Raw genomic sequence first — 14247 nt, 5'->3', positions numbered from 1 at the left:
CCACTAGTGCAAAGATATTTGCAGCACGTCTACCTGCATTGCACACTCAAACTCATTGTTACTAAGCCATTATACTAGCAAACACTGAGTGAACTTAGTGGCATCATAAAAGTGGCTGTTGAACTTCTGTATTGTCCCACTAGTGCAAAGATATTTGCAGCACGTCTGCCTGCATTGCACACTCAAACTCATTGTTACTAAGCCATTATACTAGCAAACACTGAGTGAGCTTAGTGGCATCATAAAAGTGGCTGTTGGACTTCTGTATTGTCCCACTAGTGCAAAGATATTTGCAGCACGTCTGCCTGCATTGCACACTCAAACTCATTGTTACTAAGCCATTACACTAGCAAACACTGAGTGAACTTAGTGCATCCTAAACGTGGCTGTTGGACTTCTGTATTGTCCCACTAGTGCAAAGATATTTGCTGCACGTCTGCCTGCATTGCACACTCAAACTCATTGTTACTAAGCCATTATACTAGCAAACACTGAGTGAACTTAGTGGCATCCTAAACGTGGCTGTTGGACTTCTGTATTGTCCCACTAGTGCAAAGATATTTGCAGCACATCTACCTGCATTGCACACTCAAACTCATTGTTACTAAGCCATTATACTAGCAAACACTGAGTGAACTTAGTGGCATCATAAAAGTGGCTGTTGAACTTCTGTATTGTCCCACTAGTGCAAAGATATTTGCAGCATGTCTACCTGCATTGCACACTCACACTCATTGATACTAAGCAATTATACTAGCAAACACTGAGTGAACTTAGTGGCATCATAAAAGTGGCTGTTGAACTTCTGTATTGTCCCACTAGTGCAAAGATATTTGCAGCACGTCTGCCTTCATTGCACACTCAAACTCATTGTTACTAAGCCATTATACTAGCAAACACTGAGTGAACTTAGTGGCATCATAAAAGTGGCTGTTGGACTTCTGTATTGTCCCACTAGTGCAAAGATATTTGCAGCACGTCTGCCTGCATTGCACACTCAAACTCATTGTTACTAAGCCATTATACTAGCAAACACTGAGTGAACTTAGTGGCATCCTAAACGTGGCTGTTGGACTTCTGTATTGTCCCACTAGTGCAAAGATATTTGCAGCACGTCTACCTGCATTGCACACTCAAACTCATTGTTACTAAGCCATTATACTAGCAAACACTGAGTGAACTTAGTGGCATCATAAAAGTGGCTGTTGAACTTCTGTATTGTCGCACTAGTGCAAAGATATTTGCAGCACGTCTGCCTGCATTGCACACTCAAACTCATTGTTACTAAGCCATTATACTAGCAAACACTGAGTGAGCTTAGTGGCATCATAAAAGTGGCTGTTGGACTTCTGTATTGTCCCACTAGTGCAAAGATATTTGCAGCACGTCTGCCTGCATTGCACACTCAAACTCATTGTTACTAAGCCATTATACTAGCAAACACTGAGTGAACTTAGTGGCATCCTAAACGTGGCTGTTGGACTTCTGTATTGTCCCACTAGTGCAAAGATATTTGCAGCACGTCTACCTGCATTGCACACTCAAACTCATTGTTACTAAGCCATTATACTAGCAAACACTGAGTGAACTTAGTGGCATCATAAAAGTGGCTGTTGGACTTCTGTATTGTCCCACTAGTGCAAAGATATTTGCAGCACGTCTGCCTGCATTGCACACTCAAACTCATTGTTACTAAGCCATTATACTAGCAAACACTGAGTGAACTTAGTGGCATCCTAAACGTGGCTGTTGGACTTCTGTATTGTCCCACTAGTGCAAAGATATTTGCAGCACATCTACCTGCATTGCACACTCAAACTCATTGTTACTAAGCCATTATACTAGCAAACACTGAGTGAACTTAGTGGCATCATAAAAGTGGCTGTTGAACTTCTGTATTGTCCCACTAGTGCAAAGATATTTGCAGCATGTCTACCTGCATTGCACACTCACACTCATTGATACTAAGCAATTATACTAGCAAACACTGAGTAAACTTAGTGGCATCATAAAAGTGGCTGTTGAACTTCTGTATTGTCCCACTAGTGCAAAGATATTTGCAGCACGTCTGCCTTCATTGCACACTCAAACTCATTGTTACTAAGCCATTATACTAGCAAACACTGAGTGAACTTAGTGGCATCATAAAAGTGGCTGTTGGACTTCTGTATTGTCCCACTAGTGCAAAGATATTTGCAGCACGTCTGCCTGCATTGCACACTCAAACTCATTGTTACTAAGCCATTATACTAGCAAACACTGAGTGAACTTAGTGGCATCCTAAACGTGGCTGTTGGACTTCTGTATTGTCCCACTAGTGCAAAGATATTTGCAGCACGTCTACCTGCATTGCACACTCAAACTCATTGTTACTAAGCCATTATACTAGCAAACACTGAGTGAACTTAGTGGCATCATAAAAGTGGCTGTTGAACTTCTGTATTGTCCCACTAGTGCAAAGATATTTGCAGCACGTCTGCCTGCATTGCACACTCAAACTCATTGTTACTAAGCCATTATACTAGCAAACACTGAGTGAGCTTAGTGGCATCATAAAAGTGGCTGTTGGACTTCTGTATTGTCGCACTAGTGCAAAGATATTTGCAGCACGTCTGCCTGCATTGCACACTCAAACTCATTGTTACTAAGCCATTATACTAGCAAACACTGAGTGAGCTTAGTGGCATCATAAAAGTGGCTGTTGGACTTCTGTATTGTCGCACTAGTGCAAAGATATTTGCAGCACGTCTACCTGCATTGCACACTCAAACTCATTGTTACTAAGCCATTATACTAGCAAACACTGAGTGAACTTAGTGGCATCATAAAAGTGGCTGTTGAACTTCTGTATTGTCGCACTAGTGCAAAGATATTTGCAGCACGTCTGCCTGCATTGCACACTCAAACTCATTGTTACTAAGCCATTATACTAGCAAACACTGAGTGAGCTTAGTGGCATCATAAAAGTGGCTGTTGGACTTCTGTATTGTCCCACTAGTGCAAAGATATTTGCAGCACGTCTGCCTGCATTGCACACTCAAACTCATTGTTACTAAGCCATTATACTAGCAAACACTGAGTGAACTTAGTGGCATCCTAAACGTGGCTGTTGGACTTCTGTATTGTCCCACTAGTGCAAAGATATTTGCAGCACGTCTACCTGCATTGCACACTCAAACTCATTGTTACTAAGCCATTATACTAGCAAACACTGAGTGAACTTAGTGGCATCATAAAAGTGGCTGTTGGACTTCTGTATTGTCCCACTAGTGCAAAGATATTTGCAGCACGTCTGCCTGCATTGCACACTCAAACTCATTGTTACTAAGCCATTATACTAGCAAACACTGAGTGAACTTAGTGGCATCCTAAACGTGGCTGTTGGACTTCTGTATTGTCCCACTAGTGCAAAGATATTTGCAGCACATCTACCTGCATTGCACACTCAAACTCATTGTTACTAAGCCATTATACTAGCAAACACTGAGTGAACTTAGTGGCATCATAAAAGTGGCTGTTGAACTTCTGTATTGTCCCACTAGTGCAAAGATATTTGCAGCATGTCTACCTGCATTGCACACTCACACTCATTGATACTAAGCAATTATACTAGCAAACACTGAGTAAACTTAGTGGCATCATAAAAGTGGCTGTTGAACTTCTGTATTGTCCCACTAGTGCAAAGATATTTGCAGCACGTCTGCCTTCATTGCACACTCAAACTCATTGTTACTAAGCCATTATACTAGCAAACACTGAGTGAACTTAGTGGCATCCTAAACGTGGCTGTTGGACTTCTGTATTGTCCCACTAGTGCAAAGATATTTGCAGCACGTCTGCCTGCATTGCACACTCAAACTCATTGTTACTAAGCCATTATACTAGCAAACACTGAGTGAACTTAGTGGCATCCTAAACGTGGCTGTTGGACTTCTGTATTGTCCCACTAGTGCAAAGATATTTGCAGCACGTCTACCTGCATTGCACACTCAAACTCATTGTTACTAAGCCATTATACTAGCAAACACTGAGTGAACTTAGTGGCATCATAAAAGTGGCTGTTGAACTTCTGTATTGTCCCACTAGTGCAAAGATATTTGCAGCACGTCTGCCTGCATTGCACACTCAAACTCATTGTTACTAAGCCATTATACTAGCAAACACTGAGTGAGCTTAGTGGCATCATAAAAGTGGCTGTTGGACTTCTGTATTGTCCCACTAGTGCAAAGATATTTGCAGCACGTCTGCCTGCATTGCACACTCAAACTCATTGTTACTAAGCCATTACACTAGCAAACACTGAGTGAACTTAGTGCATCCTAAACGTGGCTGTTGGACTTCTGTATTGTCCCACTAGTGCAAAGATATTTGCTGCACGTCTGCCTGCATTGCACACTCAAACTCATTGTTACTAAGCCATTATACTAGCAAACACTGAGTGAACTTAGTGGCATCCTAAACGTGGCTGTTGGACTTCTGTATTGTCCCACTAGTGCAAAGATATTTGCAGCACATCTACCTGCATTGCACACTCAAACTCATTGTTACTAAGCCATTATACTAGCAAACACTGAGTGAACTTAGTGGCATCATAAAAGTGGCTGTTGAACTTCTGTATTGTCCCACTAGTGCAAAGATATTTGCAGCATGTCTACCTGCATTGCACACTCACACTCATTGATACTAAGCAATTATACTAGCAAACACTGAGTGAACTTAGTGGCATCATAAAAGTGGCTGTTGAACTTCTGTATTGTCCCACTAGTGCAAAGATATTTGCAGCACGTCTGCCTTCATTGCACACTCAAACTCATTGTTACTAAGCCATTATACTAGCAAACACTGAGTGAACTTAGTGGCATCATAAAAGTGGCTGTTGGACTTCTGTATTGTCCCACTAGTGCAAAGATATTTGCAGCACGTCTGCCTGCATTGCACACTCAAACTCATTGTTACTAAGCCATTATACTAGCAAACACTGAGTGAACTTAGTGGCATCCTAAACGTGGCTGTTGGACTTCTGTATTGTCCCACTAGTGCAAAGATATTTGCAGCACGTCTACCTGCATTGCACACTCAAACTCATTGTTACTAAGCCATTATACTAGCAAACACTGAGTGAACTTAGTGGCATCATAAAAGTGGCTGTTGAACTTCTGTATTGTCGCACTAGTGCAAAGATATTTGCAGCACGTCTGCCTGCATTGCACACTCAAACTCATTGTTACTAAGCCATTATACTAGCAAACACTGAGTGAGCTTAGTGGCATCATAAAAGTGGCTGTTGGACTTCTGTATTGTCCCACTAGTGCAAAGATATTTGCAGCACGTCTGCCTGCATTGCACACTCAAACTCATTGTTACTAAGCCATTATACTAGCAAACACTGAGTGAACTTAGTGGCATCCTAAACGTGGCTGTTGGACTTCTGTATTGTCCCACTAGTGCAAAGATATTTGCAGCACGTCTACCTGCATTGCACACTCAAACTCATTGTTACTAAGCCATTATACTAGCAAACACTGAGTGAACTTAGTGGCATCATAAAAGTGGCTGTTGGACTTCTGTATTGTCCCACTAGTGCAAAGATATTTGCAGCACGTCTGCCTGCATTGCACACTCAAACTCATTGTTACTAAGCCATTATACTAGCAAACACTGAGTGAACTTAGTGGCATCATAAAAGTGGCTGTTGGACTTCTGTATTGTCCCACTAGTGCAAAGATATTTGCAGCACGTCTGCATGCATTGCACACTCAAACTCATTGTTACTAAGCCATTATACTAGCAAACACTGAGTGAACTTAGTGGCATCCTAAACGTGGCTGTTGGACTTCTGTATTGTCCTACTAGTGCAAAGATATTTGCAGCACGTCTGCCTGCATTGCACACTCAAACTCATTGTTACTAAGCCATTATACTAGCAAACACTGCTGCCAGTTTAAGGGCCGTAGTTGCATTGTCAGGGATAATTGTTTATTCTGCTGTTAATAAAGCTAGACCACCGCTGAAATCTACACCACCTCTCAATTTTTACTACCACATTTTAAGTGCACAATCTTGTCGCTATCAAAATGAGTGGCAAAATGACAGATGCTGGTGGAAAGGGGAAGAGGCGTGTTGGAAAAGGAAAAAAAGGGTTTGTCCGTGGGGAAGGTGGCAAAGCTCCATTAACATCTGCTGAAGATAGACCATCTGCCAGCAAAAGTAAGATGTCTACTACTTACCGTGGACAATCCGATGTGCTCCCTTTTTTACAGACACGAACAACTGGAACAAAGGTAGATGATGGCCAAAAAAGGAAAATGCTTGAATGGATCTCAAGTGGTCCAACAAGTGCCCTCTCCGCCACCTCAACTACCGCTTCCAAAAAACATTAGTCCTCTGAGTTGTCATCCCAATCAAATTTGCTTTCTCCCAGCTCTGAAGTCTCCATCCGCCCTGCACAGTATGGTGGAACTGAGATGGCTGAGTCTGCAGAGCTGTTCAGTCACACTATAGCCTGGGAATCAGAGGTCTGCTCCCAAGCTACAGTGAGTACAGACCAGGAAATGGTCTGCAGTGATGCCCAGAACCTTTGTGACTCTGATTCAGGCCGTGAGGACCAAGTTTCTGAGCATAATGTTGACCCTTTTTCACAAACTGTAACACCTGTTGTTATAGACAATGAGGAACATACTGATGACGATGAGACGCAGATACCAGATTGTGATGACAACTTAAATATTCGGTCAGGGCAAGAAGAGGCTCGGTCTGAGGGTGAGGGGAGTGCAAACAGAACAATTGATGAGGAAGTTCTAGATCCCACCTACTGTCAACCCACAGTCAGGCCCTCGAGGAGGTCAACAGAGACGGTGGAGGAGGATGCAACTGACGACGAAGTTACCTTGCGCCTTCCTGGACAGAGTAGGAGTACTGGTAGCACGTCTACAACTGCATCCTCAGCCACCACTGTGACTCTGAGCACTAGTCGGGGTGGATCAGCAGGTCGAATGCCCTCTAAGCCTTGCCTAGCCTGGTCCTTTGTTGACATAGCAAAAGATTGCCCAAATTATGTGATCTGTAAAATTTGTCATGATTCTGTTAGTAGAGGGCAAAACCTCAGCAGTTTGACAACTTCTTCCATGAATCGTCACATGAATAAATATCATATGTCCCGGTGGGAAGCTCACCGTGCTGCAATGCAGCCTAGCGGAGCGAACCATCCACCGCCTGCCCCTTCTAGTGCATCCGCGCGCTCTTCATCTTCTAGGACTGTGGGGGCATCTGTCACACCTGGTTTTCCACGCACAACTTCCACCACTGTAATCGCAACAGGCAGTTTGCTTGGTAGGTCGTCAGTTGGTTTGGAAGGGGAAACAAGTGCGTGTGTACAGCTCTCTCAGACATCGATAGCACCAACGTTGGATGAAGGCGACATCATGTCTACGCCTGCACTTTCCTCACAAAGCTGCATTTTTCCAGGGACACCCTACTCAACACCGTCTACACACAGCAGCCAGATCTCTGTCCCTCAGATGTGGACAAATAAAAGGCCATTTCCTGTGACCCATGACAAAGCTAAGAGGTTGACTTTATCTCTCTGTAAGGTCTTGGCTACCGAAATGCTGCCTTTCCGCCTGGTGGACACACAGGATTTTAGAGACCTTATGTCTGTTGCTGTGCCCCAGTACCAGATGCCCAGTCGCCACTACTTCTCTAAGAAAGGTGTGCCCGCGCTACACCAGCATGTCGCACACAGCATCACCGCTTCCTTGAGAAACTCTGTGTCAACGGGTGCATTTCACCACCGATACTTGGATCAGTAAGCATGGACAGGGACGTTACATGTCGCTGACTGGGCACTGGGTAACTATGATGATAGATGGTGAAGGGTCTGCTGCACAAGTCTTGCCAGCCCCACGACTTGTGTGTCAATCCTCTGTCTGTTCAAGTTCTGCCACTGCTTCTGCCTCCTCCACCTCATCTGGGTCCTCCACCTCCGCGCCAAGCCTGCCTGGTCAAGCCACCAGCGTTCTCACTGCGCAGAAGGAATCACGCACCCCTCATTACTATGCTGGCAGCAGAGCACAACGGCATCAGGCGGTCTTTAGCTTGACATGTCTTGGGAATAGGAGTCACACAGCTGAGGAGTTGTGGTCAGCTCTGCGGTCCGAGTTTAATAAATGGTTGTCTCCACTCAACCTGCAGCCTGGTAAGGCCGTGTGCAACAATGCTGCAAACCTGGGTGCGGCCCTTCGCCTGGGCAAGGTGACACACGTGCCTTGTATGGCTCACGTGTTGAACCTTGTTGTCCAGCAATTTTTAACACACTATCCCGGCCTAGATGGCCTTCTGACCAGGGCACGAAAACTGTCTGCTCACTTCGCCGTTCAACCGCCGCTGCTGAGCGACTTGCATCGCTCCAGAAGTCTTTCGGCCTGCTGGTTCATCGCCTGAAATGCGATGTGCCGACACGCTGGAATTCGATTCTCCACATGTTACAGCGACTGTGGCAGCACTGCTGAGCCCTGGTGCAATACGTCATGACATATAGCTTGGGCCAACGAGATGCAGAGGTGGGGAAGATCACCCTGATGGAGTGGTCTCAGATCAAGGACCTATGCACCCTTCTGCACAGTTTCGACATGGCGACAAATATGTTTAGCGCTGACAATGCCATTATCAGCATGACAATTCCAGTCATTTACATGCTGGAGCACACGCTAAACACTATTCGGAGTCAGGGGGTGAGACAACAGGAAGGGGAGGAACTACAGGAGGATTCATATGCGCAAGACACAACAACATCACCAAGGTCCAGACGTTCATCATCACCAACGCGGCAGGCATGGGACCATGGGGGACAGGGATCAACAAGGGCGCATGGTAGCAGGCGAAATGTTGAGGAAGGTGCAAGAGAACATGAAGAAATGGAGGACGAACTGTCCATGGATATGGAAGACTCAGCGGATGAGGGAGACCTTGGTCAAATTTCTGTTGAAAGAGGTTGGGGGAGATGTCAGAGGAAGAAAGAACGGTTAGCACCTCTATGCCACAAACACAGCGTGGACTTGGTCCGCATGGCTGCGCAAGACACATGAGCGCCTTCTTGCTGCACTACCTCCAACATGACCTTCGTATTGTCAAAATTAGAAGTGATGATGACTACTGGCTTGCCACACTATTCGATCCCCGGTACAAGTCCAAATTTTGTGACATAATTCCAGCCATAGAAAGGGACGCACGTATGCAGGAGTATCAGCAGAAGCTGTTACTCGATCTTAGCTCGGCTTTTCCACCAAACAACCGTGCAGGTGCAGGGAGTGAATCTCCCAGTTGTAACTTGACAAACATGGGACGGTCTCGTCATCTTCAACAGTCTACCCGTACCAGTAGCGCCGTATCTGGTGCTGGTAACAGCAATTTTATGGAATCTTTTCATAATTTTTTTAGACCGTCCTTTGCATGGCTACCAGAGACAACAAGTCTGACACATAGTCAACGGCTGGAGAGGATGATACAGGAGTATCTCCAAATGAACATTGATGCCATGACTTTGCAAATGGAGCATTGCTCATTTTGGACTTCAAATCTTGAAAAATGGCCAGAGCTCTCAACTTACGCCTTGGAGATTTTGTCGTGTCCAGCTGCCAGCGTTGTCTCTGAACGTGTCTTCAGTGCTGCTGGGTGTGTGCTGACAGATAAGCGCACGCGTCTGTCCAGTGACAATGTGGACAGACTAACGTTCATCAAAATGAACAAGTCATGGATCCACAAGAAATTTACTACCCCTGTGTCATCCTGGGGAGAGTAAATGCTTGTGGATTTGGAATGTGCTTGATGCAAATCAAAACATCCTGTTTGCAACTAGGGCACAAGTGCTGCCACTGATGGGGTGTCTGTGGGGCCCAATTTTTGGAAAAAAGGGAGACTCCGCTTGGAGTAACCCTTGCTTACAGTGTTTTTAAAAAGGAGCCAAGATGAACAGAGCTGGGATCAGGAAAGACTTTGCTACCTACCCCGGTGTCATCCTGGGGACGGTTAAGAATGGCGTATTTTTGAATGTGCTTGATGCAAATCTAGCTGTGAAGTGTACAACTGGGGCACAACTGCTGCCACTGAAGGGGTGGGTGTGTGTGGGGCCCAATTTTTGGAAAAAAGGGAGACTCCGCTTGGAGTAACCCTTGCTTACAGTGTTTTTAAAAAGGAGCCAAGATGAACAGAGCTGGGATCAGGAAAGACATAGCTACCTACCCCGGTGTCATCCTGGGGACGGTTAAGGATGGCGTATTTTTGAATGTGCTTGATACAAATCTAGCTGTGAAGTGTACAACTGGGGCACAACTGCTGCCACTGAAGGGGTTAGTGTCTGTGGGGCCCAATTTTTGGAAAAAAGGGAGACTCCGCTTGGAGTAACCCTTGCTTACAGTGTTTTTAAAAAGGAGCCAAGATGAACAGAGCTGGGATCAGGAAAGACTTTGCTACCTACCCCAGTGTCATCCTGGGGAAAGTTAAGAATGGCGTATTTTTGAATGTGCTTGATGCAAATCTCGCTGTGAAGTGTACAACTGGGGCACAACTGCTGTCACTGAAGGGGTGGGTGTGTGTGGGGCCCAATTTTTGGAAAAAAGGGAGACTCCGCTTGGAGTAACCCTTGCTTACAGTGTTTTTAAAAAGGAGCCAAGATGAACAGAGCTGGGATCAGGAAAGACTTTGCTACCTACCCCGGTGTCATCATGGGGACGGTTAAGAATGGCGTATTTGTGAATGTGCTTGATGCAAATCTAGCTGTGAAGTGTACAACTGGGGCACAACTGCTGCCACTGAAGGGGTTAGTGTCTGTGGGGCCCAATTTTTGGAAAAAAGGGAGACTCCGCTTGGAGTAACCCTTGCTTACAGTGTTTTTAAAAAGGAGCCAAGATGAACAGAGCTGGGATCAGGAAAGACTTTGCTACCTACCCCGGTGTCATCATGGGGACGGTTAAGAATGGCGTATTTGTGAATGTGCTTGATGCAAATCTAGCTGTGAAGTGTACAACTGGGGCACAACTGCTGCCATTGAAGGGGTGGGTGTGTGTGGGGCCCAATTTTTGGAAAAAAGGGAGACTCCACTTGGAGTAACCCTTGCTTGCCGTGTTTTTTAAAAGGAGCCAAGATGAACAAGTCATGGTTCAGCAAAGACTTTGCTACCTACCCCGGTGTCATCCTGGGGACGGTTAAGAATGGCGTATTTTTGAATGTGCTTGATGCAAATCTAGCTGTGAAGTGTACAACTGGGGCACAACTGCTGCCACTGAAGGGGTTAGTGTCTGTGGGGCCCAATTTTTGGAAAAAAGGGAGACTCCGCTTGGAGTAACCCTTGCTTACAGTGTTTTTAAAAAGGAGCCAAGATGAACAGAGCTGGGATCAGGAAAGACTTTGCTACCTACCCCAGTGTCATCCTGGGGACGGTTAAGAATGGCGTATTTTTGAATGTGCTTGATGCAAATCTCGCTGTGAAGTGTACAACTGGGGCACAACTGCTGTCACTGAAGGGGTGGGTGTGTGTGGGGCCCAATTTTTGGAAAAAAGGGAGACTCCGCTTGGAGTAACCCTTGCTTACAGTGTTTTTAAAAAGGAGCCAAGATGAACAGAGCTGGGATCAGGAAAGACTTAGCTACCTACCCCGGTGTCATCCTGGGGACGGTTAAGGATGGCGTATTTTTGAATGTGCTTGATGCAAATCTAGCTGTGAAGTGTACAACTGGGGCACAACTGCTGCCACTGAAGGGGTTAGTGTCTGTGGGGCCCAATTTTTGGAAAAAAGGGAGACTCCGCTTGGAGTAACCCTTGCTTACAGTGTTTTTAAAAAGGAGCCAAGATGAACAGAGCTGGGATCAGGAAAGACTTTGCTACCTACCCCGGTGTCATCATGGGGACGGTTAAGAATGGCGTATTTGTGAATGTGCTTGATGCAAATCTAGCTGTGAAGTGTACAACTGGGGCACAACTGCTGCCATTGAAGGGGTGGGTGTGTGTGGGGCCCAATTTTTGGAAAAAAGGGAGACTCCGCTTGGAGTAACCCTTGCTTGCCGTGTTTTTTAAAAGGAGCCAAGATGAACAAGTCATGGTTCAGCAAAGACTTTGCTACCTACCCCGGTGTCATCCTGGGGACGGTTAAGAATGGCGTATTTTTGATTGTGCTTGATGCAAATCTAGCTGTGAAGTGTACAACTGGGGCACAACTGCTGCCACTGAAGGGGTGTGTGTGTGTGGGGCCCAATTTTTGGAAAAAAGGGAGACTCCGCTTGGAGTAACCCTTGCTTACAGTATTTTTAAAAAGGAGCCAAGATGAACAGAGCTGGGATCAGGAAAGACTTTGCTACCTACCCCGGTGTCATCCTAGGGACGGTTAAGAATGGCGTATTTTTTGAATGTGCTTGATGCAAATCTAGCTGTGAAGTGTACAACTAGGGCACAAGTGCTGCCACTGAAGGGGTTAGTGTCTGTGTGGCCCAATTTTTGGAAAAAAGGGAGACTCCGCTTGGAGTCACCTTGCGGTGTTTTACATGATTTTAGAAGGGCGTGCCATGCCTATATCTGTGTCTCCTCCTCTTTTTCCTTGTCCAGCTCTTTTGTTTTCGCATGAGTATATGTCCTTGTCACTTTCCCATGTGTTTGTGTTGTGTTGTGAGTTGTTTGTCACCTTTTGGACACCTTTGAGGGTGTTTTCTAGGTGTTTTTCTGTGTTTGTGATTGCCTGCCATTGTTTCCTATGCGGTTCGAGTTCGGTTCGTCGAAAGTTCGACAAACTGAACTCGAACGAGACCTCCGTTCGACGAACCGAACTCGAGCCGAACCACGACCGGTTCGCTCATCTCTAGTCCTAAGGGGTGGAAGAGGAGAAACAACCATCTCAGAATGAAGCCCTAAAACTGATCATAGTGGAAAGTAAGTTTGGACTTTGTAGTGTACGTTTCACTACTAAAACCCTATAAATATGATTCCCAAAAATATGGTCTGCTTGTCAGAGGTCCGAACTGGACAAGAACAGAGCAGTGCAAATCAAGTTGCTCATCTCTAGTTGGCCAGTTTATTTGATCACATTGTGCCTGAGATATTTCAAACTGATGAATGAAAATATACATTATTGTTCTCTTTGTGGTATACCTATACATAGAGATGATGAATGTAATGTAGTTTTGTCATCTTTGTACATTTCTTTTTAGGTGCAATGATGTTCTTGATGTGGTGGAAACTATGAAACATTTTGAGGCTTTGAATGACGTGGCTGTCATTGGTGGTGCCGGGAACCCAAGTTATGATGCCATGGTGCAAGAAATCTGGAGCTCATATTGCCAAGCCAAAGAATCTTTTATGAATCAAATCTCAGATGTTTTAACCGCCGGTAAAAACAGTACTTTTCAGAAAGCTTTTTTTGACATGAGAACTACAATAAAGGTACCGTTTAAAAGTCAGTAACATATGATTTCACAAATGTAAAAGTATTCAAGGACGCAATGAATTACATGATCCTAAGTATAATTTCTCTCACATATTGGCTTTCTAACATTTTGCGCAGAGCCTGGAACATCAGCTTGGAAACATTCTTAGAAATAGTCTGGATCAATGTCCTACTATAGCTTCCCAGCTCAAGCTGCTGGAGGTATTTGAAGGAGTCACCAGAAGAGATGTTGTTAAGGTAATAACGGCAGCATAGTACACAATGACTGTTCTCTTTACTATTTAGCTAAATGTGTCTTTTCATATTGTGAGCCAAAGCATCTGCAAATACTGTTACTATAGTTATTTATTGCAAATACTGTAAATAGACGTACAGATTGAGTTAGATCAGGCGTACACAACCTTTTCTGAACAAATTGAGAAAATAAATAACTAAAATGCGTTAAAACTCAAAGACAACGTGTCACATTGGATAATGTTATTGACACGCCCGCATCGGGGCCTGGGGTGACCCGTTACTGGGCAGTGGTTCTGCTCTTGGGGAGCCACAGTGGCATGGCCCTTTCCATGACCCCGTCTGTGTCGTTTGGGGAATAGGAAGGGAACGATGACAGTTTATTCGTGACGCCACCTGTGGCATGCGGCAAGTTAGGTGCTGCCGCTGTGGGATGGGGACCTCTGGGGCAGATGGTGACGCAGCTTAGATGGTGTAGCTCTCCATAGGTAAAGCTGGGCCCCAGGGCAGATGGGGGTGGTAGTAGTTTATGATGGCGGCCGCAAGCAAATAACAGAATGACACAGAGATGCAGTCTCAAGGTGTTT

The 14247-nt window shown here is 45.1% G+C and overlaps 1 protein-coding gene across 1 annotated transcript in view; it reads left to right on the top strand.

Moving 5' to 3' along the window:
* The window catches only part of LOC142291659 (uncharacterized), a 1021181-nt gene that overhangs the window by 44485 nt on the left and 962449 nt on the right, over window positions 1–14247 (top strand). The window contains exons 10-11 of the mRNA XM_075336344.1: window positions 13191–13422; window positions 13544–13663. Coding sequence (XP_075192459.1) covers window positions 13191–13422; window positions 13544–13663 — 352 coding nt within the window. The remainder of the gene's footprint in view (window positions 1–13190; window positions 13423–13543; window positions 13664–14247) is intronic.

Source organism: Anomaloglossus baeobatrachus, chromosome 2, assembly GCF_048569485.1.
Source record: "Anomaloglossus baeobatrachus isolate aAnoBae1 chromosome 2, aAnoBae1.hap1, whole genome shotgun sequence".
In the NCBI taxonomy this organism is placed as follows: Eukaryota; Metazoa; Chordata; class Amphibia; order Anura; family Aromobatidae; genus Anomaloglossus; species Anomaloglossus baeobatrachus.
Note: the sequence above shows the minus strand (reverse complement) of the source record. Positions and strands in the feature narration are given on the sequence as shown.